This window comes from Halichoeres trimaculatus, unplaced genomic scaffold, assembly GCF_033239565.1.
Source record: "Halichoeres trimaculatus isolate MK-OKI-2021-1 unplaced genomic scaffold, fHalTri1.1 fHalTri1_scaffold_10, whole genome shotgun sequence".
In the NCBI taxonomy this organism is placed as follows: Eukaryota; Metazoa; Chordata; class Actinopteri; order Labriformes; family Labridae; genus Halichoeres; species Halichoeres trimaculatus.
In genome coordinates this window covers 32,479,138-32,505,625 of record NW_027437187.1, presented here as the reverse complement: position 1 = coordinate 32,505,625, position 26,488 = coordinate 32,479,138, and the positions used below count along the sequence as shown (strand labels likewise).

Sequence of the window (26,488 nt, the reverse complement as noted above, 5' to 3'; positions counted from 1 at the left end):
AGACTGTCATTAATGGGATTCTTAAAGCTTATAAAATTAGTCCAAAAGGAATAGCTACTAACATTGCAAGCCATACACTGGAGACGGACACGAAAATGACTCCTTCACTTCAAAGAGCCGGCTCTTGGGATGAGATTGTTCGCGAAAGCCACTTCACCATTGTCACCGTGGGCAAAGTGCTTGCAGGTGACATGCAGGTGGAAGTTTGCAAAGTTGTGTACCCCAAACACTTCATTTTTTAACACTACACGATAAGATATCACTTGTTTCTTTTTGTGGATGTTCATACGGTCCGTATCCTCTCCGTGAGGAGATAAAATGTTGGATTTGAGAAAAGAGTGGAGCATCTCCTTTGCGGGATGCGGTTTTATGGGGATTTATTATGTCGGTGCTTGTAGCTGTATCCTCGAAAGATCCCCTCGATTCATACGAGACGCCTCGAAAATTTGCGGGGCGTCTGCGGGTGCTCTCATGGCTGCTGTCCTCAGTCTGGGAATCCCTCTTGGTAAGTTTCCACAAACCAAATCTTCCTCAAATTGTGCTATTTTACCATCATCCTAATAGATAACATCACAGACGAAGTTTAACGCAACGCAATTTAAATTAATTTATTTTAACGTATAATTCGGCCTCGATCCTATGCACAAAGCTGCTTTGCTGTTGAAAATAAAAGACAAAACAATACAATTAAAAAGTACGCTAAGCCTAAGACAACAAGTTTGTGCACTGCAAGGATTTTCTTTGCATAAGATGTCCTTTTGTTATTCTTTTAACTGATTATTTTCATAAACTTTTTTTGACTTAACAGAACGTTAAATTTATATTTGTAAAGCTATTATGGGTTGTAAAATGATGTTATGGAGTGGTGTGTTTTTCCTCATTTGCCTTTCTGGTTTTTTTTTTTTTTTTTTTTTTTTTTTTTTTTTTTGTTGTTGTTGTTGTTGTTGTTTGTTGTTGTTGTTTGTTAGTTTATTTTTTTTGTTTTTACTATACAGGTAAAAGCTCCTAGGAGACAGCAAACACTAATTAAAAAAGAAAGAAAAAAACAGCTCTTAGTGGAAAAAAAACCCAAACAACACATATTTGATAGTACTTTATAGTCTTTACTGCAAAAGGTGATGAGACTTTAGTCTGAAGTCAGATAAGATGTTCCAACAAGCTCTGCGTTTGTAGGTATCACTGTCTGTGAGATCTAGATTAGATTAGATCTAGACTCTGTTGTCAAAGAGGGAGATTTGTTTTTGAAGCATGATAAAAACTTGTAACCCACAGATACAAAACACAGTGTGTGGTGTCTTACAATATTAAGTGCACCTGAAAGCAAGCGAATCCAGACTCTATGCAATAAACTGGATGCAACCAAATACATTAGTAAAACATTTATCAGCCATCAGTATATATCAGCATTTAATGAAAAACCCTAATTTTGAGAATACTGCTTGGTTTGTTTTTGCTGTCCTGGGCTCTATAGGTCTTTATGGTGAGGTAGGACTGCCCAACTTAATATCCACGATATTCTTGCTGTAGTTTAAGTTTGATTTTATGTTTTTCTCTTTGCAGAAAAATGCTGTGCTGATCTGATGTTCATGGCCAAAGAGGCGAGGAAGCACAAACTGGGTCCCCTGCACCCGGCGTACAACCTGCTGCAGATTGTCAAGGACTCTCTGGTGAGGTGTCTCCCTGAAGACGCTCACATCCTCGCCTCCGGGAAGCTCTGCGTGTCTCTGACACGAGTGTCTGATCAGAAAAATGTGCTGGTGTCTCAGTTTGACAGCAGAGAGGAGCTCATTCAGGTATAACGGTGAACTCCTTGAAGGTCTAAATCAGGGGTCTGCAACCTTTCCTTTCATAGGAGCCAATTTACCTCAGCTCACCTGGATTAAAGTCATTTGAGAGCCACAAAATCTTCTTTATCCTCACAAAGACGACAAAGAAGTGTATAAAAATCTTGATATAGTGAAAGTCTTTTAAATACTTATCTGAATGAGAAGTGATGTCTTAGTTTTTTTTACCTAAAATAATTTTGCAAATGTTAAAAAAAAGTCATATATTTCATAAATTTGCTTAGGTTTATGAAATTTTAATAAGTTGCAATTTTTTTCTGAAATGTAAAAATTTGCAAATTTATTCCCAATAATGTGCAAAGATTTCATACAATTAGAAATTTAAAAAATAAATAAATAAATGTTAAAAATTAGCAAAGTTTTACAAAAAAAACTTGAATATGAATTATTTGCCAAAATTAGCAGAAATTCAAAATAAAACTAAGTTGGCAAAAAGTTTGCAAAACCTAAAAGAAAAATTTGTATTATTTTTCTTCATTTGAAAAAAAGAAAGAAAATTGAAAGCTTTATTGCAAGAGGTGATGCATAATAAGTTCAACAAAATGTTAGCACGATTATATTTAGTGTCAATGTTTACAGTCATCAAAACCTTTTGTAGGAAAAATATATTTATTTATTTATTTTAGTAATATTTTTTTAAGCTACAAGATCCACTGCGAAGGAGTCAAAGAGATGCATGAGGCTACAGAGCCGCAGGTTGAGGACTCTTGGTCTAGTTGATATTTATATCCTGTGTAAGTGATCAGTTTGCTTTGCAGTTGGACAGTCTGCTTGGAAAGCAGGGTAAGAATATTATGATCACTATATATTTTTGTATATTTTTCTTAATTTTGTAAATTTCCCGTAATTTTTTTAAACAGATTCTTTGTTCTTTGTTTCTGTTGATGGAGACAGAGGAGAACACCAAGCTTTGAGAAAGCTTCTTTGACAAACCTCCTAAATATGTAAAACTTGGTCAAAGATCAGTGTGCTTCTATAGCTTCATGGCGTGAAATAAAACAATCCAGCTGGCTGCCAGCTGTGCCCTTTGACCAATCAGGGGCCGGGGTTGACTTTACATCGGCAGTAAAAAGAAGAAGGCAGAATCCATGTGTGATACCGCAGAAATACTTTTGATGGGTTTGAGACTTTTGATGCTGACTTAGCAGATAACTCTGGTTTTTAAGGGAAGCGACAGACGAATGTTCTGAAGAATGTGGAACTCGGCTGAACTCTGAACAGACCTGGAGGAGTGACTCTGATTTCCTGACTGGATTGTGCAAAACAGTTCAACTGAATCTAACAACTTTTCTTTATCTGTTTCCTCAACCGGAAAAAAAGACTTCAGGTGCTTCCTCTTTGACACCGAAAGTGTATTTAGACCACTTAATGTCTAAGAAATGAGCAATAAATTAAACAGTTTCCCTTGAAACTGTAGAACCATAGATTCTGTAGTGACCATTGGTGCTGCTGTAGTTCAGGTCTGTGTTGCTGGAAGGGCAAGATGCTCTCATACTTTTGTGGGTTTGTGTGGTTTTGGTACTTTAATCTGCAAACACAGCTAAAAACAGGAGAAAGGGAGTGAAGGGAGTGCTCAGATATCTAGCTCCAGAGAACACCCTGCTCCTACTCAAGGTCTTGGTTATCTTTTACCCCACACTGGCAAAAATGTGATGCTGAATCTTTTGTTTTCCAGTTTCGAAGCATCTTTAACGAGAAAACCTGTCTGATCTCATATAACATGACCGATTACTCAACTCTCTGTTTGAGCAATATCAGAGAGTTTCTGTGACCAATGAAACATTGTATTCTCCTGTCCCAGGCTCTTCTTTGCAGCTGTTTTGTCCCTCTTTACTGCGGTGTCATTCCACCAACTTACAGAGGAGTGGTGAGTGAGCCTGCAGGCCGCCCTAAAACATTGTGTGTTGAAATATTCAAAGACAAGGGTCACCAGTTCAGGCTTGTGGTTACTGTGCACACCCTATGAACAGAGACCAAAGTCCTTTAGAAGAGTGGCTAAAGTTTGAGTTTAACCTGCACCCACTCATCTTATGAAACCCCAAGAGATTCATATTTAAATAAATAAAAAACAACATTTTGAAATATGAACTATTTTGATAAATAACAGACAAAAATATAATATGGCCATTAAATTGTAAAATAAGGCAATATTGTAATGATTTTTTTTAAATATTCTTCAATGTCAATTTATTATAATTAAATATTTCATAATGATTATTGTAACAATTTCATACTTTTTAAAATGCTGACTTTTTATTAATTTTCTTAACTATTTTGACTTAAAAAAATAAATAAATAAAAAATAAGTAATTCTGATAAAAAACGGCATTGAGAAATAAAAAGGCCATTGTGGAAAAGGATATTATGAAATAAAAATTGACTTTGTAAAAAAGTTTTTTTTTTTTTTTAGAATAGCTTGGAAAATAAGAAATAATCATTATTTTGAAAAGTATGAAACTGATATAATATTCATGATGAAATATCTAATTAAAATAATTCAATATTAAAGAATAATGAAAATAATATATTTCATAATTATATTGCCTTATTTTACAATTTTATATTTGTCTGATATTTATCAAAATGGTATTTATTTCAAAATGTTGTTTTTATTTATTTAATCATGAATTTTTTATGGTTCCATAAGATTTATAAGGTAATGTAAACCTATGAAAAATATACAATACTGTCCTGATGATAAAAGTGCCAATGTAAAAGTAAAAAGCCCAGCACATCCTGGCAGCCTTCTTTTTTTTTACTTGTGTGATTTAATAATGTCAAAATTCATGTGCAATTTTTGTCTGTGGGTTTTTTTTTTGTTGTTGTTGTTTTATATTTTTTTGGTGGGAAAAAATGAAAAACTTAATAGAATTACTGATTATCAAAAAAAAAAAAACAGTTGTCCCAAATCACAAAAAGAAGCTATTTTTAAACATGTCTCAGACTGAACTCTCTGTTTTTTTTAATCACAGAGTTCTGAAAACCTCTCAAGCAGAGGAAGCACATCATTTTTGAAAACAATCATCAATCTCACTTTTTTTCTTTTTTTCTCTCAGCATTATGTGGATGGTGCTGCCAGTGACAATCAACCTCAATGTCACGTGAAAAATACGGTTACGTTCTCTGCGTACGCCGGGGAGAGCGATCTCTGTCCCCGTGCGAGCTCGCTCAACTTCCACGAGGTGCGCTTCAAGAACATGAGCATCCAGGTGAACTCGGAGAACGTGTACAGAGTGACCAGCACCTTCTTCCCCCCACAGGCTGAGGTGAGACCCTCAGAAAACCTTTTAACCTTATTCATTAGATCATGTTTTCAGGGTCATGGATGTTTTTTGTTTTAGTCAAGAACTTGTTACAGGATTATGCACCAATTGGTGTAGTCAGTGTTTTTTAAAAAAATCTGATATTATTCAAAAAAAGTCACTGTAAATGTTATTTTATCAGTCTACCACACAGTAAAAAATTAAATTTTACTAAATTATTTTAAACCAACTGACCCAAAATTAGAGAGAAGACTTTGCTGTCTAAAGCATACTGACTTTCTCAGTAGAAATTAAATATCAGAAATATACTTTGAGATTATATTTCATAACAAATATCTAATTTCATCAGTAAACTTGCATAACTTCAAGGAAGGTGAATTATTTAATATTTCTCGTGCTTTTAGTGGTTACACCATTTGACATTTCAATGGAACTGATTCTTTAGTTGGTTCAAAATGGTTCAAATGTCATATAAAATACTATGACACCAACATAAAAGCATACTACTCATTTAATCAAACATCTCAAATGTTGTTTTAACAAGTTTGACACATATTTTTTTATTTAGACATCATACCAACCCTTACTTTTTACTCTCCCATCTAAATGTCGCCCTGCTGTGAGAGCATAACAAGTCATATTAAAATAACGCCTGTAAATGTAAGATAAAGTCCAGTCATGAGTTTAATCCTTGATCTCTCCAGTCCACATACTGAAGTGTCCTTGGACAAGATACGGAGCCATGAACAGCTTACATAAGCAGTGTGTTATCAGAGTGTGTGTATGACTGAACAGGTTTCTTCATTTTGGTTCATGTAACTTGCAGACACTCTAAAACACAGACAGCTGTTGAAATGAGTTACACAGAAATTATGCTGATGATAAAAAAGTGTCTACAAAAGAGTTGCGCACTTCTGCTCTGTGGTTGCAGAAATGGCTCAAACATTCAGCAATTTATTTGGAAAGTTAGGGATCGGCGCCCTCTGTTGGTGAGATGTTTTGTTAGAAGTTCATGTGTGAATTTACATTTCCTGTCAAGTGCTCAAACCAAAAAATATCTTGTAACATCATACTAAACTACATTTGTGCTGTGCAGAGGCTTCCTGTATGAAGCTGAAGCTCTGTACATTCTGCAGAAACTCAACAACTCTTACAGCTGATGTCTTTAAAAGAATGGATTTATCAGGATGTGAAAATGTAAAAAAACACACATCAGAGGGCACAAGATGAGGTTAAAGATATAAAATGGTGCATATAGATAGTTAAGAGTTTGGGATAAGAAATATTTAGGGCTAAAAATGTTGTTTTCAGGTCAGAATAGTCCTTACATAAAAAGCAATCCTGATAAAATCTAGATCCTGATCCTCACATAAAAACAATCCTGACATATTTTCTCCATATCCCCCCCTAAAGGAGAACGCATAACACTGCAGAAAACTGACCACACACCAATCATGTGGTATCAGGAAATGACTTAGAGATGGGTGAGGTTCGATTTCATGCCTCTGTAAAGATGGCTCAAGGATGTTTGAGCATGTTGAGGAAATTTCAGGAAGCTTGACCACTTGTGGACAAAAACTCAGGAGACTTAAATGGCTTGAGTTGAAATTGTTTATTTTACAGTTACATTCATTGTACAGATATGATGCAAATCAAAATACATGAAAAGCAGTTGTGCAGACATCAGTTGTTTGGATTACAGTTGATCACAGTTCAGAATCAATCATGAAATACATAAATCAGTTTCAGATTAATTTCTTCCTTCACCCAGAACTCCTCTACCAGTATGTGGCCCATGAGCCCTGCTCCTAAGAGAAGGAGCGCCTCAGCAAGATAACTCTAGATTAGTTTATCTCCTGACTCATCTAATTATCCACCAACAGTGTGAAAAGAGTTATCCCAGAGATCGTAGGTCACATACTGCCTACAAGAGGGCTAAAAACCACCCTCCTTTGTGGAAACAGACTTGAAGGATGGACCAAAAAGACCTCTTGCACTGTCTACTCTACAGGAAAACAAAGGGTAACCTCCACTGGCGAAGGAGGGGAACCCCTAATGCTCCCTGCTTTCCATCCTAACTGTTACATGGGTGATACAATGATTTTGTACATTATTAAGAAATGAAATACACCAATCAATTCAACAAGTCAACAACTTGGCAATGATTATAACAAGCAAAGCAATCAATTATTAATTATTAACTTCTCATCAGTCAAAACAGCTCAGGATAAATGCTTTTTTTAATCATCAAGGAATTAAATCTAATATGTCATTTACTACAAGATTGTTTTTTAAAATCAAAAATAAGAGTCAACAAAATCATTAAAAAATCATTTGATGTGGATTTTCTGGAGACGTTTCTTCACCCTTTTGTACTTTACGCACAGTAGAGGGCGCTACCTTGGAGAGGTTACTAGCACATATGTTGACAAGGTAGCTTTCAGGTGGATATGTTGTCCAGATGGTGTTTCTCTTCCATATTCTTCGAATGCCACAGTCCATTTCAACTTCAACCCATCATAATTATCTTTATTATATATCAATAGACTAGATTACTGGATTACCTGGGGGTATCCATCCTTCATTTACACCTTCATACTCTTACAGTGTCTTCAATAAACAACAAAGTAGGGATGCACGATATTATCTGCACAGTATCGGTATGCGGCTGATAAAAGCTTAAAAACACGTTTATCGGTAAGGGCAGATATGAAAATTTCTGCCGATATGCACAGCCGATAAGGTGCAATTCAGTTTGGATTATTATCATTTTCCATCTGAAAAATAAGCTCCTTAAATAAAATGTAGCACTTCATTTATTTGCACTGCAGAGCTCTGTGTCTGTCACCAGGTTGTTACAGTAGCTCTAAAATAATCAAATGCAACTTGGTTATGTTTAAAAATGCATTGTACATTTAAAGTTCATGTGATCTAAAGAAATTATTTTTCTGTATTTCAATACTGAATGTCTTGAGTTTGAAAAAATAATACATTTCTTATTTATGGTAAAATCAAATGTTTTTGTCTGGTTTTATGTGTGTTTCTTAAACAAATAAGACCATAACAATAAGAGTAACATATAAATTCCAGTACAGGATAGACTTAGCTTTCTTTACAGTGAAAAAACAAACAAACTTGTGATTATCGGTATCGGTATCGGCCAAAAGGGGTTTTGATATATTGGCATATCGGATATCAGCAAAATTCCAATATCGTGCATCCCTACAACAAAGAGTCAGTTTTGTCAAAATGTTCAGGGAATCCCAGAATACAGTAACCCATTTCACATCTGTTAGACGAAAAGTCAAGAGTTACTGGGCCAGGATCTTGTGCAGTCCTATAGAGCAATCATCCCCGAAATCTGGGTCTTGACCCAAAGGTCAAATTTTTTATGGGTCACCAAATTAGTTTTCAAAATGTTAACACAAAATGTATGCTTTCCTCAATCAGAAAAAGTCTCCCTCACCAATTGGTTTTCTGATCATTTGCTCCTCACACTGTCATAGCTGGTTATGTTTTCATTGTGAAGGGCCATCCCCACAATATTTACTGTAACTGGAAACATTTAACTGCTTTTCAAAAGCCTGAAGCCATGACCTGGCTAGTGTGTTCTGAATACAGTAGAGCATCAGACCATTCTGAAGCTGTTGTCAGTTCATTATTTCCACCTGACCAGAGCTCTGTGGATGATAGTGAACATGCAACTGCCACTGAAACCCCAGCACTCCTGCTAAACTCTGTGTTATCTTTGCTGCAAATGCCAGTCCTCCATCACTATCAGTCACTAAAGGCTTCCCCAAATTGTACTGGTTTCTTTTATCAAATATTTGTCAACTGTTTCTGAACCTGATTTTCTTGTTAGATTTGCTTCTGCCTATTTGGAAAACACCCGTTATGAAAAAAAAAGTGGTTGTAAGCTTGGCAGCTTGGTATATGTACAAATTCGATTTGCATCTTTACAAAAAGGCCTGATGGTGGCGGTAGATGGTCATGTCTAATGGAGCTGTCCTTCTCCCTGGTTTCCTGACATGTTAAGCATCTGTCTATCAGTAACTATGAAACCTGTGTAATGCCTGGTGCAAACCATTGAGACGGAATAATCTCATTTTCGTCCCCTTTTTCCTACACGTGGAGGAGGGAATGGAAACAAACAGGATGTTTATCAGGATGGAGCCACAAGCCAGAGTCCATGTTTTGAATAAAACCTTTACACACTCAGACATACTTCTCCCAATCATAAGCATGGTTTTGCAAGTCTGTAACATAATTAAAGAAAGGCAAAATAGTCAGACTGGTTGATTGTAGGGGGTGGAAATGGCTACTTGTTTGGCTGTATAGTTAATCCATCCATTGCCACATGAAACAGAATCAGATCCTGAGGTGTCAGCCTGACATTTAACATTAGCAAACTGTTTTGGAAGCATGATAGCATCAAGCTAATGACATCAGGAAACTTTTCATTATCCATATCTGAGCAAAATCATAGGCTGCTCCAAATGCAGAGTGGGAATCTGAGTAGATTATTAGCACTTTGTCCTTGAATATAGTGCAGGCTCAGATTAAAGGATACAACTCTGCTGTTTGGGCTGAAATGTCATCACCCACACACAATCTCTATATCCACAACACTTCGCCAATTTCAGTCAAACTCTCAATTTATTATTATTTTTGGTTCAAAATGTTAAAGTTTTCAATGTAGTTTCAAAATCCCAGTTGAGAGATTTATATCAACACATTAACAAGGGAATTTTGTCAAGCTTCAACCAATAGCTTTCTGATCTAATCAAACTCAGACATGGTAGTTGCAAAAACAAATTTGCACTTACCAGTCGTTGTTGTGTTGAGATTCTGTTTGTGACGCCAATTTGTTTAGGAAATCTTAAGAAGCTTGACCACTTGAAGAAGAAAACTCAGGAGACTCAGATGGCTTACCTTGAAATGGTAAATGCAGCTGGACCAGGAGAAGTGACTTGGATGCGTAGTGTAATGCAAGTCAGTTCTGACAGACCACTCCGTGCGCTCAGTCTTTATCATTTCTGAGGTTGGTGTGTCTAACTGAGAGGCCAATAAGTTCAGCTTAGTAAGCAGACCCCTTATACTGCAGAGAGACAGACAGTCTCACCTGTTCATGGAGGCAGGAACGTGTGGATCTGGATCCAGTTCAGACTGAAGCCACACTGTTCCACTAAACAGATAACACTAAGGCCAAGCACAGGTTTGAGACTATAATTGACACACACACGGAGGCAATTCATGGCGGTAATGTTAGCCTTAAGCCTCTCTAAGGAATTTCACTTGCTCTTCACTGAAAAGAAACAGAAGACAGAATGAAATTTCCTCCACAGACCACACTTAGTGACTGATGTTTCCAGTCAGGGCCACTCGCCCTTGGTCAATTCAAATCAAACAGTCTCTCTTTGAAAAAGTTTGGATACCCCTGATAATAATAATAATAACTTTACTTATATGGCACCTTTAAAAACAGCAGTTTACAAAATGCTTTGACAATAGACAGAAAACAACAAAGCACAGGGAAACAAATCAAAAACAGGACACAAAAACAAGACCCGAGCGAAAAGCACAAGTCATAGGAACCCAGACAATCCGAGAACCATACAACATAAAATGAGACCATGAGGACTGAAATAAAGGCTAAAAACATAAACTCATTAAGAAAAAGAAAGAAGGCAATGAAGGCAGATAAAAACAAAAAGCAGGACAGCGAATATAAAAAGATGAAATTATAATGATGATAAAATAATAAATAATAATAAAATAATAATAATATTAAAGCAAATATAAATTAGAATAACACACATGAGCAAAGGATAAAACAAGTAAGGCCTTAAAGGGTGCCAGTGAAGGGATTATAAGTGAAACAAAGGCGAGTCACAGATTAGACCAAATCTGAATAAAAGTAAGTTACTACATTAATCAAATCAAACTTTATTTATACGTTTTTATAAATGTTGAAATACAACTTAAAGTGCTTCACAAGATAAAATAAAATAACAAAACATAAAACAATAAAAAGTTAATGGCCATCCACACCGAGAGGCACTGTAGTCTGCAACCACAGGGGGCGCCGACACAGAGACCTCTCCCCACTGCCAGAACAGACCAGAGCAGACTCCCCACGAGGTGCAGGGCCTCCCAAAATCCTCCAGGTCTGAGGGATCTCCAGGACGACATCCCCGTGGGCAGACCAGACACAACTGACAGTGTGGGGGGCCCCCATGAGGAAACACTGGAGCCCAAAACTAAAAGATTAAGACAGGCAGTAATGATAAAATGTCTGGAAATGTAAGGCTTTGGATAATGTTAAAGTAATTAAATGCACAAGACTTAAAATAATAAGAATAAAAATAAATAAATAAATAAATACATAAGAAAAGTAAAATAAGAAAAATGAGATAGTAAAAGAAATCAGTTAAAAGCTAAATTAAAAAGGTGAGTCTTAAGCTGCCTTTTAAAAATATCATTAATATGTTAACATAACATAAAAGAAGCTAATAAAAGGGGTAGTGGGAAATAAAAGATAAGAGAAAGACTAGAAAGAAAGTAAAGCAAAATTAAGACAAAGATAGAAATGAAAGACGAAAGACGGTATCACGTAAAAGCGAGTCTGTAAAAGTGAGTTTTTAAAAGTGGTTTAAAAGAAGCAACAGACACTGCCTGCCATCCCCTCTTCTCCAGAGAATCTGAGGCTGCGAGCCGGCTCATACATCACCAGAAGCTCAGAAAGGTCGCGTGAGAGCTTTAAAAGTAATCAATAAAATCTTAAATCAACTCTAAAACTCGCAGGAAGCCAGTGTAGGGAGGCTAAAACTAGTGATGTGATGCCGTCTGCTAAAACCAGTAAAAAGCCTAGCTGCTGCATTTTGAACGAGATGTGTCCATTAATGTTCATCCCTCAGCTGTTATTGTTTGCATTTTGCAGGCAATGGCTGAAATCTGTCAAAACGGCTACACAGACGCTTTCCGCTTCCTGCAGGAGCACAGTAAGGAAATCTTCTCTCTGTAACCAATGAAAGGTTGGAAAAAGTGAAGTTTTATTTATGATAATTTTGCAAACGTAAGTGACTCATGAAGGTTGGTTAGCTTCTTCATTTCGAACCCCTTCACAGACCTGATCAGCAGCGAGTCTCCAATGAAGAGCCTGGAAACAGACGTGCCTTCACCACCCTGCTGCGAGCTGAAGGAGGAGCCGCCTGAAGCTGAAGAGTCCGGAGAAGTTCCCCGACAGAGCGGCCTGAAACCAGCTCAGGAGGGGCACTGGTGGCTGGATCTGCAGCTCGTAGAGAAACTTCCTCTCAACATTAGGAAGGGTAAGATGTACTGTGTGGTATAGGTAGGACTGTGATGTGTTCAAAGAGGAAATAAACGCCTACTTTGTGTCTTTGTATCAGCGCTGTGTGAGGCCTGCAAGGAGACACACACGGCTGGTGGGCTTTTGTCCCACGTGACTGAGTATCTGCCAAAGATCCCAAATATTCTGCCTGTGGACTCAGCCCGCTCGCTGGCTCAGAGGTTCAGTAAATTCTCTCATACTTTCTGCAAAAACCATTAAAATCCTTAAAATTCCCAGCATTCCAACCAAATTTATTAGTCATTTGTATCAGCAGTTTTTGCTCAAACTCAAGTTAAATATCACTATGACGTGCTGATTTCCTTCAAGAAAGAGGATCTGAAGTGTTTTTTTTACATACTGTTATGTAATGTGAACTCATCTAACCCCTCTTGGGCTGTGATCGTGTTTTTAGGCTCATGAACTGGATCCCTGATGTGCCAAAAGACATGGGCTGGCTCTACGGTGTGGCTGGTAACATTTACAACCAGGCCTGGAAAGGCCAGGACGAGGACTATGACAGGTATGTGACTGATTACAATTCCCTGAAACTATCAGGTGTTGCTGCCCCTAAAAGATAGTTTCCCACGAGCTAAAAAAGCCAAGATTCAGAGTTTTACAAATTTCAAATTTGGTCAGTTTGGATCAGATATTACAGCCATTAACTAGACTCAAGAGCAAAGTGGTCACTGACAAACAAAAACAGCATTTTCCATCAAAAGTAGATGAGTCAAAGCAAGACCTGGGCTGGACAATTATGGCAAAAATAATTATCACAATTATTTTGATAGATAGTGAAATCAGGATTAATAAACACAATTATTCATAATTTCAAAACTTGAGTATTTATTGAAGTACAACTTGAAAGAAAATTCAAAAATTAATCAGTTTCTGGAATCCTGGGTTGCTTATGGTACTGATAGTGCACATGTCCTTTGCATAAAAACAGCCTCTGTTATCTCTTGATGTCTCCGGGAGCTGGTGGGATATGGAGTGGCACTGTAAAGAGTGTCCTTAATGGAGGACTGTGTTGTCGTTATGGTGCAGGCTGAAGCTGAGGAGCTAGCACTTTTTCGGCTCCTTTTGGTCCTTTAAAACTTAGTCATAAACCACTTTGTGGCTGAACTTTAAGTGGTTAAATAAATTGGTCGTGTTGCCTTGGGTAGCAGACATGACAGCATGACAAATTTTGCAAGTAGGCCTAATGTCCTTCTGCTGGATGTCCGACGACTTGAGGCCAAAATGCTTCCAGATGACTGAAATAGTCCTACCTTTCTTGTCAACTGAAGGACCTTTCTCCCGTGTTTGTGAACTGCTTTCTTCATGTGCTGCTGATCGACAAACGCTTGCTGCAGCTGCGCAAATAACACAGGTGCATTCATGGTGCTTTGGCAGCACAGGAAATTACATACACGCTGCCCTGTGCATGTTATTTCCTGCACATCAATAGTTTTTCTTTGGTAATAACATTTTTATGATCATGAGTAACCAAAATCAAAATCAAGATTAAAATTCAATCAATCGTCCAACCCTACTCTACATGTCAGTTTTTTTAGGGCTACAAGGTCTACCCAAAAGACCAAGAACTATTTGCCCTTAGTAAGAGTCACACTGAGATCCTCTGATGTCTTTTGTCCAGTTAAATTTAGCGATGATGTTAGCAGATGCTAGTTTGACCTGACCTCTATTTCATGTCCTTACAGCATGTAAGCATCAGGTATCGTCTGACATCACACAGAAACTGATATTCACTGGTCACACGGCATCCATCAAACACTTTAGCTTCATCGTGCTGTCGGCTGTGTGCAGGAGAAAAGCATCAGAAAAGAGAGTTTTTTTAGATTTTCAAGATGCATAATAATTTTCATATAAAAAACATAATTAATGTTGAAAGGATAAAAAAAATTAAAACAAATTAATTAATTAATTTAAAAAAAACAGAATAGAGAAAAAAATAGAAAAAAATGACTAAATACTTAATTAGTGAATAAATTATACACGCAACTGCTGTGTTAGAAATTTAGAAACAGAAATGTTAAGTGGCCTGTGATGTTAAAAACAACCACAGAAAAGCATTAATATTTACCGTAAAACTTGAAGACTTTCTGCATAATGTAAACACCTACTTTGCTGCACAAAGCATGCTGAGATGCACAGCCAGGTGAATCAAACTGGAGGTGCTTCCATGACATTTAATTCCTTCATTTTGTCATAAAAACGAGTCTCTAAGTCCTGCACAATGATTCAAAACAGATTTTCACTGGAGACATGCGTAACTCAAGGCGAATTGGTTGCAGACGAATCGTTACGCAGGAAAACAGTTGAATGCTTTCTCCCTCTCAGATAATCCTGAAAGCAGGCTGTGTCTTCTGCACAAGTATGACATATTCCAGATTTTACGATAGGTTTTAAAGCGAAATGGGGAGATAACCAGCGTAAAATCTGATATTAAGGGACACGCTGTAAGATTAACTCTTCTTTTCATGATTTTCTTTTTCCAGTGAGACTCCACTGCGCAGATGTAAAAGCCTTCCATCAGACCTGAATCTGCCAAATCTGAACCAAGAAGACATCAGCGCTAACCCAACAACTCCAGAAGCCACGCCCACCTCTGACCTCACCTTCACCTGGAACAAACAGAACGAGGAGGACCTCATGTCCTTGACACCGCCCCCAACACCCACCTGCAGCCTCCCCTCTGGGTTTGATGAAGTCGCCTCAGAATCGGCAAACAGCTCAGGCAGAGGCTGGGGTCTGGGCAGAGCTGTGGGCTGGATCAGAAATATTGCAGCTGAGCAAACTTCCTACCTCAAGAAAACTGACAATTCACCTTCCTCTGCTGCTACGTTCAAGTAATTTATTAAAGTGGATTTAAAAAAAAATGTAAACAGATGATAAATAAAGTCATGCAAAATGTGCTGCTTTCTCTTTTTGGTGTGATTATGTGCAGAATATACATATATGCAAAATTTATCTAATTTGTCTAATTTGTTTTGATGCATTAAACCACAACTCCTGTGTGACAGTATTTCTGAAGCTTAGCTAGCATGTGTCCTCTCACAGTGTGGCAATAATACACCCTCAGTTTCATAAGAGTTGGGAGGTGGTGTAAGTCTTTATTATAACAGGTATTCATGATTTGAAAAAAATATTCAGTCTTAATTCAGCTGGAAAAAAATGCAAAGACAACATTTTGAAAGTTAAAACTGAAAATAAACTTTTGTTCAAATTCTGATTTTAGCGATATGAGAGAATGAAGCTGGGACAGGCGCTAAAGATCAATGAAATCGTTGTACAGTCCTAGAAAAAAAAAGTTTCTTACCACTTAAGGAAATTTAGGAATGATTGTTTCCTCAGCTTAGACTTTAAATCAAAGTTTGTAATTTATAATTCATAATATCCTCGAAAGATTCAGAAAATCTCTGTACAGAGGGCCAAGGCCCCAAACAAACTCTTGATGAAACAAACTCTTGTTTGGGCTCCATTAGGGATGGGTACCGAATTAGGTTATATTATAGGTACTGAACAATTCTGTCCAAAGTACCAGGTACCAATTCATGTAAAATCAAAAAGTACCATGTTTAGGTACCTGAATGCATCCTTTTGACTGTGAGGTAGTGAAGAGAAGGCAATTTTCCATGCTGGACATGAACATAGCATTGCAAGGTTATGTATTGAAGAAGAAATATGTTAAATTGGAAAAATATATATATTTTATTATCAAACAAATTGATGTTTTTTACCACATAAACACAAAAATTGGTACCGTTGAGTACTGGTACCAATTGCCAGGTACCGGGCATCAGTACCATATCGTTTCAAATGTGAAAGGTACCCATCCGTAGGCTCTAACCTTGACTCTGAAGTGTAAATCACTGCATGGACTTAAAATCCTCAAACTGATTTTCTGTGAGTGCTGTTTGTTGATGCATCCACAAATTAAAAAAAAAAAAGGTAGCATTTGAAGAGGAAACCATATACAAGTAGACCCATAGTCTCCAGAGACTTCTTTATATTATTATTATTTTTGATTCAACCTTTATTTAACCAGGTTGGTCCCATTGAGTTTAAAAACTTGTTTTTCAAGGGAGACAGGCAGCAGCAATAACACAAAGTTACAGACAGAAATCACAAAAAGAGACAGCGCTCAGTCAGTAAAACACAAGATAATGGATTAAAATCCAGTTCTAGGAAACAACTGTTCAAACAATGGAGCTAAAACACTGATATCTTACTAAGAGAGTGCTGTGCAATACTTTTCCGCATGATAATTCTTTAGATCTGATAAAACTGTCCTGTGGTCGGATGAATCAAAATCCTGGAAGCTGTGTCCTTAAAAAGAGCAGAAAGACCTGGTTTATCAGCTCACAGATCAGAGACAGCGTCCTTGTTGGTATGGGGATCATAAGTGTCCATGGCATGGGAGTTTAATGCTGTTAATGTCAAAACAACTTCTACTGGTATTACAACAGCGTGGCTCTGTAATAGAAGAGTCCAGCTGCTAAACCAGCCTGCTGGAAATTTCACTTTCCAAACTCCAGAAACTTTTAGATGTTTATTTAAGATATTAAATCTGTTTAAGACAGCACTCTAACTTTCTAGGAATTAAGGTTGTAAACAAACCCTGTTAAGTCGCAGTTTCGCAGATTTACACATCTGAAAAGGAGTGGGAAGAAGCACAGACTTGTATTCATATGTTGTTCTTATAAGTTGTCCCCCAAAATTTTAACACCAGATCTAAAAAATGTGATAACTACTGAGTGATTAAAAACCAGCTATAAGTTGTTTTTCTCACCCACCCACCCCCATCCCCACCCCCTTTTTTGCCTCCTCTCCATACTGTTATGAAAACTGTATCACATGACTCACAGCTGCCCTAATTGCTCTTGTAAGAGACCCCTGAGTGTTTTCTGTTTTGAAACAAGTGACGTCAGAGCCCAGTGAGTTACGCAATACCACACTACACCACAGCCAGCAGAGGTACTCCCCACCTCACTGTGAATGGAGCCAGTGAGCTCATTGAGGAAATACTGGAAGGAATTCAAATACCCCAGCTGAGCTCTGACAGGTGAATTTAAAGACTTCAGATACAGAGATGTGGATTTGAGCTGATGGGAAGATGTTTGACTGGGACGAGGAGTGGAACATCTCTTTTGCAGGATGTGGATTCAGGAGTGTTTACTACCTGGGAGCTCTGAGCTGTATCCTGGAGAGGGCCCCACGGCTGGTTCATGGAGCCTCAAAGGTTGGAGGGGCTTCCTCTGGTTGCCTCGTGGCCGCAGCTCTGGTTGTTGGGATTCCCATTGGTGAGTTTACAGCGCATGAAAAGAAGTTTGTGGCACTAACTGACCCTATTCCTTTCTGTCTAGACCCTTTCTTTTGTTGTATTTACTCTCAAACATGCTAAATGAAACTGTTAGAGTTCTTGCAGCTCCTTAAAGTAAAATCCTTGTTTTTATTCTGAGAGCCTTCTTGTACTTTTTAGGTCGCCCACTTAAACATCTGGCCGGGGACTACAGATGAAAACCAGCCTTTTGGCTAACTCTGGCATATCTACTGTAATGTCAATTAATATGCATTGTCCCTTTAATTAAATAATTAAATTAAATTAAATTAAATTAAATTAAATTAAATTAAATTAAATTAAATTAAATTAAATTAAATTAATTAAACCTCTTTTGGGTTTGTAAAAAACTGAGAATATGACCTTAACTATGAAAGCAACTGGGTGGCAATGATGAAGCTGATAGACTAAATCTGTATTTTCTGATAATTATTTTCTACTTAGTTGTTAACCATTGCTTAGAATATTGTATCTCCTAAGGTTTATGAGTATCTTCATGGCATTGATTGTTTAAATCATCTTAAAACCATGCTGTTATTCAAAACGACAAAACTCCCTACTGAATTATATTTTTTAAAGCTTCTTTGAAAAGTTTTAATTTGGTTAAACACCAGATAAAACTTGAGTCATACCTCAATAAAACCCTCAAAGTTTTAAATACAGAAGAAGATTGGGGCCACTGGAAAAAAATTGTCTGGATTTTTTTATTCCTATTTTTCAGAGGAAAATGTGTGACTTTCTTATCAGTAAAAATAGTAGGGTTTTTTTTGTGGCCTTTTTTTTTTGTGGCTTTTTTTCGCCTTCTGTACTTAAGAAACCATCAGCATAAACATAAATAACTTCTTCACCCTAATTTTTAACATTTAAAACTGCTGGCAGGGGGTAGGTGTCAGCTGCAGTGATTACCACCACATGACGAAACAGCAAAGATTTTAAAAGAGCCTTACACCTCGCTGTTAAAATGAAGCAAGGTTAGGTTTAAAATTAAAAGATACAAGTTACAGGGAAGAAATCAGCACAGATCGTCCAGAATCGTGGCGCCAAGAGCAACAAAAACCAAAAGTTCCTGACAGGAGCTTTGTTTACATTTCCTGGTAAAATGGAAAGTTTGCGTGTTCAGTTATAGCAGGATTTGATTATTTTAAAGACAACACTGAAACTAAATCAGCACCATTGATCCACAGCAATCACACAGATCACAACAGTACATTTCCTGACAGTAGCTTTAAATATAGAAAAAAAAAAGAAAAAGAAAAAAACAGACTGTTTGATACTCTTTGTTTTTTTTTTGTTTGTTTGTTTTTGGATAGCTGCACTCACTCCAATAAATTAAAATCAGTTTAGATATGAAAGTAAATATTCTGATTCAATAAAATGTAAAACCCTTACATAGCCCTACATATTTGTTACTGTAGCTCCTCTTATGTCCGACATGTTTACTGCAAATTTACATTCATAACAGCTCTATTGTTTTTTAGAGAGGTCAGAGATAAGTTATCTCAGAAAAATTATTTGTCAATGATACTTCAAGTAATCTTTAGCCAACAGGTTCACTGACACTAACAGTCCATGTAATATTGGGAGCAAATTCCAGAGGTCACATGGAGTCAAAGCAGAGTGGGGCCAAATGAGGGGAAACACCTCTCACCCAATCCCTCTCTGTTTTCTCTCAATCACTCAGAGAGGAGAGTTAGCCAGCTCAGGGAAGCAATGCAAAAGGTAAATAAAACTGTTACCTCAGGGAAAAAGTAAGATCTGAGTAAGAATTTTTTAGTTCAACTTTTATGACATTATAGAGCCCTCACAAGGAACTTTGCAAAACAAGCTACAAGCTTTCATGTTCCTTTCAGGAGAGGTGTGTCCAAGATAAGTGTCCAAAGGTGGCAAGAAAAACAGGAACGAAAGAATACTGACAATTAACATCAGTTTTAGCCTTTTTCCCAGTATGAGGTGTCCCACAGGGCTCTTTACCTGGGCCTTTTTAAATTGTGAATTGTATCCAAATTTAGATCGCATTACCCTACATTGAAACCCCGGTATCTGTTTATGAAGATGACACTATTATAACTTACTGTATATCAGAGGTCTAAAATCTGCAGCTCTTTGACTCCTTTGCAGTGGCTCCTTTTAGCTTTAGAAAAATATTTTTGAAATAAAGATTTTTTTATTTCTCTTACAGAGAGTATTGATAATTTAAGACACTGGCACTAAATAAAATCATACATTAACATTTTGTTGAATTTAATCGGCCTCACCAACAACAAAAAAACAATAATTTGAGGAACATTATCAATATGTTTTCAAATTCAAGTATACTTTCAAAAACTTTGGACATTTTTGCAGATTTTTTACATTTCCTTATTTTTAATATTTGCAATTTTTTTGAAATTTTTAAACTCTTACTTTTTTTTTATTTCAACTATTTTGGACGTTTCTGAACTTTTTGATAACTTTTGGAAACTTTTGAAAATTCAAAAATTGCTTCAACTTTTTTGAATTTTTTAAAAAGTCAAAATGTTTTGTAAATTTTGTCAAAAAAAAAATTTTTTTTGCAATTTTTTACTTAATGTTTTGAAATTTTTTTAAACTACAAATATTTTCAAGTTTTTTGCAAATTTTTTGAAATTTTAATTATTGGGGGAAAATTTTGCAACTTTTAAAAAAAAAATCAAAATGTATTGCACTTATTGCAGATTTTTGAAATTTCAATTTTTCAAAAAACATTTTTTACAAAATTAATGAAACATCCAAAAACTAGGACATCACATGTACACTATCATTTATTTAAAAAAAAAAAAAAAAAAAAAAAAAAAAAACACTTCTGGCTTACCTAATAATTCAGTAGATTTTAACTTTATCACAATTTTATACACCTTATAATTTTTACTGTGAAGATAAATTAGATTTTGTGGCTCTGGGATAACTTAAATCCAGGTGAGCTGAGGCAAAACGGCTCCTATTTAAGTAAAGGTAGCAGACCCCTGCTATATAAACTTCTCCCTCTTTCTCAGCAAGTGGAGTAAATGATCACTAAACACTGTTTAAATTTAGTTAGATGAATATCTGGTCAAACATCTTTTTGCAGTATGTACTGCATGCTATCATGACTGTGTCTGCGACATGTGTCCTCCACAGAAGAGTTCTGCGCTGATGTTTTGAGCACAGCCAGAGAAGCCAGACAACACACTCTGGGTGTTTTCCACCCGACCTTCAGCCTCCTCCGGACAGCGAAAGACTTCCTGTTGCAGAAACTTCCAGAAGACGCTCACATAAAGGCGTCAGGAAGGCTCTGTGTGTCTCTCACCAGGATGTCTGACTGTGAGAATGTGTTGGTGACAGAATTTGACAGCAGAGAGGAGCTCATTCAGGTAAGATGAAACTGGGATACTGAGTCAACAAAGTGCACACAGAGTTGAATATTTGAAGTTTTGTTCATTCTTTGCAGGTGCTCGTGTGCAGCTGCTTTTTCCCTTTTTACAGTGGTTTAATCCCTCCTTCATACCGTGGAGTGGTGAGCAGACATCCTTACATTCTGCTTCCTTCATTTTATCCATCATGAATAATAAATCTTTAAATGACTGACTCATGAATTTCTGCAGTACTACATGGATGGAGCTCTGAGCAACAACATGCCTCTGTTCGAGCACAGAAACACCATCATCATGGCTCCATTCTCAGGCGAGAGCGACATCTGTCCCAAAGAGGGGACATTCAACTTTCTTGAGGCCACTTTTGGCAACGTCAGCATCCAGGTCAACGTTGGCAACATACACCGGGTCTGCACGTCCTTCCTACCTCCTAAACCTGAAGTTAGTGTATCTTTTATTTGACAAAGCAGTGGAAATAGTTTATTCTTCATTCCTCATCACTGAACTGATGTTTTGTTTCTGCAGAAGTTGGCTGAGATCTGCCACAACGGTTACCTGGATGCTCTTCGTTTCCTGAGAGAAAGAGGTGAGCTCCTCCACCTTCATCCTCCTCCACAGTTTTTAAATTTTCCATGTGATCTTTTAGTCAACCACCTGTGACAGATCTGCTTGGATCACAGCATCCTCAGCCCAGTTTGGAGGCAGAGACGGAAGGATTCGGACCCGCTTGTTGTGAGCTGGTGGAGTCAAAGAAGATGGAAATGAACGGACAAAATCCCCATCAGGGAGATCACGGGTGGCTGGACCTGAAAGTCATAGAGAATCTACCTGTTGGCTTCAAGAAAGGTGAGGAAGAAAACAAGGATGGACTTCAGAATATCACAGGTTTTTAACCATTTAAAACAATAAGTGGGAATTTTAGGTGTTAGAAGAATCAATAGCCAAAATGTCCTAATTTTTTCTCGGGGCCACATTTCATTTTGACCCCTGCTGAAATTTTGAACAATACAACCAGGCAAAAATTCTCCTTTTTCAAAAAATGTATTCTTCATGATTTCTTAAAGAAAAACAATCTGTAACAAGTTCCCAAAAATATCTCACGATACCCAATGATACTGTGTGTGTCTTCAGTTTTCTGCACCACAGTGTTATGATAGAGGCACAAAGGTAGATATCTCATGACACATTTTTTTGTGACAGGATCACAATTGATTGTTTATCTTGATCTTTTTAGGACTTTTTTCTACCGTTAATTGATTTTTTTGTGACATTTTTTTCTCCTGCGTTAGGAATGAATTTCACGCATTAATTTTTGGCTTTTTTTCTGCACCATTTTGTAACTTTGTTCATGCTTTATGTCCTTTTTTCTGTCATCTTAACTTTTTTCAAGCACATATATTATTTTGAAAAACATCAACTATCAGAATTCTTTTGTTTTTGCTTTTATTTAGCTCTGGAGAATTGTATAAAGGTATCATAAATTTCCATACATACTGTCCAGATGTATTTTTGACATCAATTATTTTACTTTGTGCACTTGAAAGTGGATTTTCCCAGATTTTTGACTATGATTAATTACTGTGCCATAGATAAATTACACATTTGAAGATGGAAGCTAGTTAGGGATACAGTTTAGGAATGCATCGATACCGATTGGTGGTATCAAGGCTCGATCGGTGTCAGTGGGAAGAGATCCATGATGCTGATCCAGGCAAACAGCTCACAGCCGTTTTTTTTTTTTAATTATTTTAACCAGCGCTGTCTGCTACTTGATTCAAAGTGTTGCCTCTGATGTATTTGCTTTGTTTTTTGCTGCATTACCAGTTAACAGGATATCAAAGTTTACATTTGAAAAGAAATTGTGTACGTTCTGAAGAATTGTTTTGATGGTAAACATTCATCTTTTTTATAGTTTAAATGAATATTAACATCAGTAATTCCATTTTCATTCTCATTTTTGCCTAGGGATGCACCGATTTGAAAAATTTGATATCCGAGATTAATATTGGTGTTATGGCCGATAGCCGACATTTGCAGATATCAGTATTGTTGAGAAAAAGACAAAAAAAATCTCGACACAGATGATGTGTGGAGGTAGTTCAGAGAGAAAGAGCGGCGCGATTGTGAGAAAAGATGACGGAGGTCATGGAAAGAGTCAAAGGATAGAGCGCCCGAGATGCGATAAAAATGAACGTTTTGTCTGTTTTTTAGATCAAAAACAGGAAGAGAGACATAAAAGAAGAGGTTCCACTCTTCTTAGATAGTTTTGGTGTTTATGTATTCATAGAAAACAATATCATTTAGGTCTTTAAAGATCATTTAAGATGCTCTGAAAATGTTTGGCAGCCAATTAGTTAATATCAGCCCGTTTTCACATATCGGCCGGTGCTGATACTGAAACCGATATTTTGTGCATCCCTATTTTTGCCTTTTACCCAAAACATTACCAGACTTATCCCACAGCAGGGCATGCAGGTTGTTATCTAACACTGATATTGGATCAGTATCAGTATCGGTGTTGGTATTGGTATTGGTATCGCAACAAAAAAAGTTGAATCAGTGCATCCCAATAATAGTTCTTAGAAAATGAACGAAAGCCTGTGATGGGCACCTGGACTTCAGACATGTCAAACTTGGAGGCAAATCTCCTTCAGAAAAGGTTTAAATTCCCAGATGATGGGTGAACTTTACATTATTTACTTAATACTTTATTTGAGACCCATAGGTCCAAATCTGCATGAAAATGAAAGAAAAACAGAGTAAATAAATTGTATAAACATCTGGATAAGAGAAGTGACTCACATAACTCACATGGCATTCCTCTGATATGATGCACAGGACTGGAGGCTCTAATGATTTTGTAACATTGCAGATCTGGGCTTCAATCCAAGTCTGATTAATGTGCAAAGTCTGACTTTACAGGATCTTCTTTGTGAAGACTGTGCAAGGATGACTGGACATATTTCACTGTAAAATTGAACTTTTAAGACGTCATAACCCTCTGTGATCTAATACATTTTTGTTCTTAGTATTCTTATTGTTTCAGAGTTATCTAATGTATGATATAATCTCCACCTCTGTTCTGTGCAATATTAGTTTAAGTATAAGCAAAAACATAGTTAAAAAAAAAACTTTTTCTTAAAGTTTTTCTCTGTGTTTGTGTATCTTTGTTGTTAGTGCTGTGTGCGGCGTGCAGGGAGAGCCATACCAGTGACTCTCGGTGGTCTCAGCTCTCTGAATTCCTTCCTGTGAGAGTGTTTCTGAGTCTATTGATGCTGCTGCTGCTTCCCTTTGAGCTGCTCCTCTTACTCATCAGAAGGTGAAGATAAAATCACAAAGAAAACAGTAACAGTCTAAAATTATTTGCTCTAAACTGTTTTTATTTTTCTTGGATCTTATCCTGACAGACTGATGTTATCGGGCTGCACTGTGGTTTGCAGGCTGCTGATGCTGAATGAAGGTCTGTGCAGGACGACATGGAGCCAAAAAGGTGAAGCCTCTGTCAGGTGTGTGCACCCTTAAAAACAAACCTCAACATTATAAAGTAGTTTCTTAATCTCTAACATGTTTTCTTCACTGTTTTCTCCTCAGGACTGAGACGAGACCGGGACCTTTGACCTCAACAATCCCCTCAAACTCCTACAAATTTCCTCACATGGAAAACAACAGTCACATGGACCAGTTCTACCTCAACTCTACCTCTGGGGGTCCGTTTAACCTCCTGACAACAAACACTTCTGCAAACGGCGGGGTGACTTTAAAGCACAGAAGTTAACAGCCACACACCAGGAGGAGGGATGTTACACTTTTATAAAAGTTGCATATGTGTTGGTGTTTTTTTCCTAAGTCTGCAACAGAGCAGCTAAACTTGTTTCTTTCAGAATCTCTAAACTTTGTGTTTGTTGTGAATATGTCATGTAGTAGTTATTTTCACCAGAGTGCTGACCAATGCTCATGTTAAATCACTGATTGTATTTTTTAAAGTAAAATACCCTGACCTTCTTTTGAGTCGATGCAATCTTTAAGAGACGAGTTCACAGCAAACACAGTAGTAGATCTGTGTAGCCCTGATCCAAAGCAGAGGCCTAACCATGTAGATCGACGAGTTCCTCGTCTGAAACAGGCGGTCAGACCACACTGTAAACCCGGATAAGTTGAGTAACTAAGTAATGAAATATGAAACTTAAGTTAGTTTAACTCAACATCTAAAGCAGTTACGAATATTGTGGAAAATCTTTCTACTAAAAGTCTTCAATCAAATAAACCTGATGCTTATTTGTTACAAGTCAAAATATAAAGTAATGTTAAAAAATGTTGCATATCACTGTAAAACATAAGTTGACCTTACTCAAAACTGAACGATGTGATATCAATAAATTTGGCTCATGAATTAAATAACAGTAATGATTAAAAAAATTGAAGCAGATTGGAACAACTCGATTAAATAACATTTTAAAGAACAGCTGGGTCTCATATCCACAGCGTTCCCTCCTCACTCATGGTTACAAACGCTGTCACAACAAAAATTAGCTTTCATTTCATAACTTTAGTAACCGTGAGTGAGGAGGGAAGGCAGTAGATATGAAGCCCTGCTGTACATTGAAATATTGTTCTTCAGGGGGCACAGGTTGTCTGAGCCCCATGGCGCTGACTGGTGGTCTGTGCTCCATGGCACAGGGTCTTGTACCTATTGACTTTTGCAGTATGCCTTACCGGACTATCATGCTATTTAGGCCAATTTTGAAAATATAAAAAGATATATTAATTTATTTATTTTTGACACAGCCAGTCCACACCCCCTTGAGCACAGACAGCTGGTCCGTGCTGTGACGCACAGACAAACCGTCTGTGCCATAAGGAGCACAGCCAACCTGTGCCGCTTCCGCACAACCAGAAGTACAGCAGGGTCTCATATAGACTGCGTCCCTTCCAAGGTTATAATAGTTTTAGATTTGTCATAATAGTTTAGTTTAAGTTACTTTTGACATTTTTTTTCCCATTACAGTTTAGTTTTAATTAGTTTTAGAGCGGCCATTCTAGTTTTTATTTAGTTTTGATTTTTGCAACAAGGCTTAGTTTTAGTTTAGTTTTAGTTTTTTTCATACCTTATTAACCAGGTGCAGGATTGAAAAAGGTCAGAGTAAATATTTTGTAATACTGTTTATTTTCAAGTCCAACATAGTGCTCACTGCTCAGTCAATGCTGATACTGAACTGTTGGCTGCTGCCTTAAACACAAGAAAATAATATAAATCTAGTATAAAAAAATATACATAAATTACATAAAAATAATATTAACAGAAATTATAAAAAAACAATATA

General features: G+C 36.9%; 2 protein-coding genes across 2 annotated transcripts; both read left to right on the top strand.

The window, feature by feature from the left end:
* Positions 1 to 131: 131 nt before the first annotated feature.
* LOC141796676 (patatin-like phospholipase domain-containing protein 2) lies at positions 132 to 15,367 on the top strand. Its single transcript, XM_074677915.1, has 9 exons — positions 132 to 505; positions 1,561 to 1,793; positions 3,646 to 3,711; positions 4,901 to 5,110; positions 12,048 to 12,108; positions 12,235 to 12,435; positions 12,517 to 12,637; positions 12,871 to 12,978; positions 14,957 to 15,367. The coding sequence occupies exons 1-9, from the start codon at positions 319 to 321 to the stop codon at positions 15,309 to 15,311; spliced, it is 1,542 nt and encodes a 513-aa protein (XP_074534016.1). The 5' UTR covers positions 132 to 318; the 3' UTR covers positions 15,312 to 15,367.
* Positions 15,368 to 17,574: 2,207 nt separating this feature from the next.
* Positions 17,575 to 24,942, top strand: LOC141796636 (patatin-like phospholipase domain-containing protein 2). Its single transcript, XM_074677864.1, has 9 exons — positions 17,575 to 17,761; positions 20,935 to 21,167; positions 21,245 to 21,310; positions 21,399 to 21,608; positions 21,693 to 21,753; positions 21,831 to 22,013; positions 24,345 to 24,486; positions 24,575 to 24,673; positions 24,759 to 24,942. Exons 1-9 carry the CDS (start codon positions 17,575 to 17,577, stop codon positions 24,940 to 24,942), a joined length of 1,365 nt encoding a protein of 454 aa, XP_074533965.1.
* The last annotated feature ends 1,546 nt before the right edge of the window (positions 24,943 to 26,488 follow it).

Coding starts and splice junctions, on each gene's coding strand:
- LOC141796676 (XM_074677915.1), top strand. CDS start 319: ATGTTGGATTTGAGAAAAGAGTGGAGCATCTCCTTTGCGGGATGCGGT. Junction 12,436..12,516: donor TCCTCTCAACATTAGGAAGG/GTAAGATGTACT, acceptor TCTTTGTATCAG/CGCTGTGTGAGGCCTGCAAG. Junction 12,638..12,870: donor GCCCGCTCGCTGGCTCAGAG/GTTCAGTAAATT, acceptor TCGTGTTTTTAG/GCTCATGAACTGGATCCCTG.
- LOC141796636 (XM_074677864.1), top strand. CDS start 17,575: ATGTTTGACTGGGACGAGGAGTGGAACATCTCTTTTGCAGGATGTGGA. Junction 17,762..20,934: donor GGTTGTTGGGATTCCCATTG/GTGAGTTTACAG, acceptor TGTCCTCCACAG/AAGAGTTCTGCGCTGATGTT. Junction 21,609..21,692: donor TCCTACCTCCTAAACCTGAA/GTTAGTGTATCT, acceptor TTGTTTCTGCAG/AAGTTGGCTGAGATCTGCCA.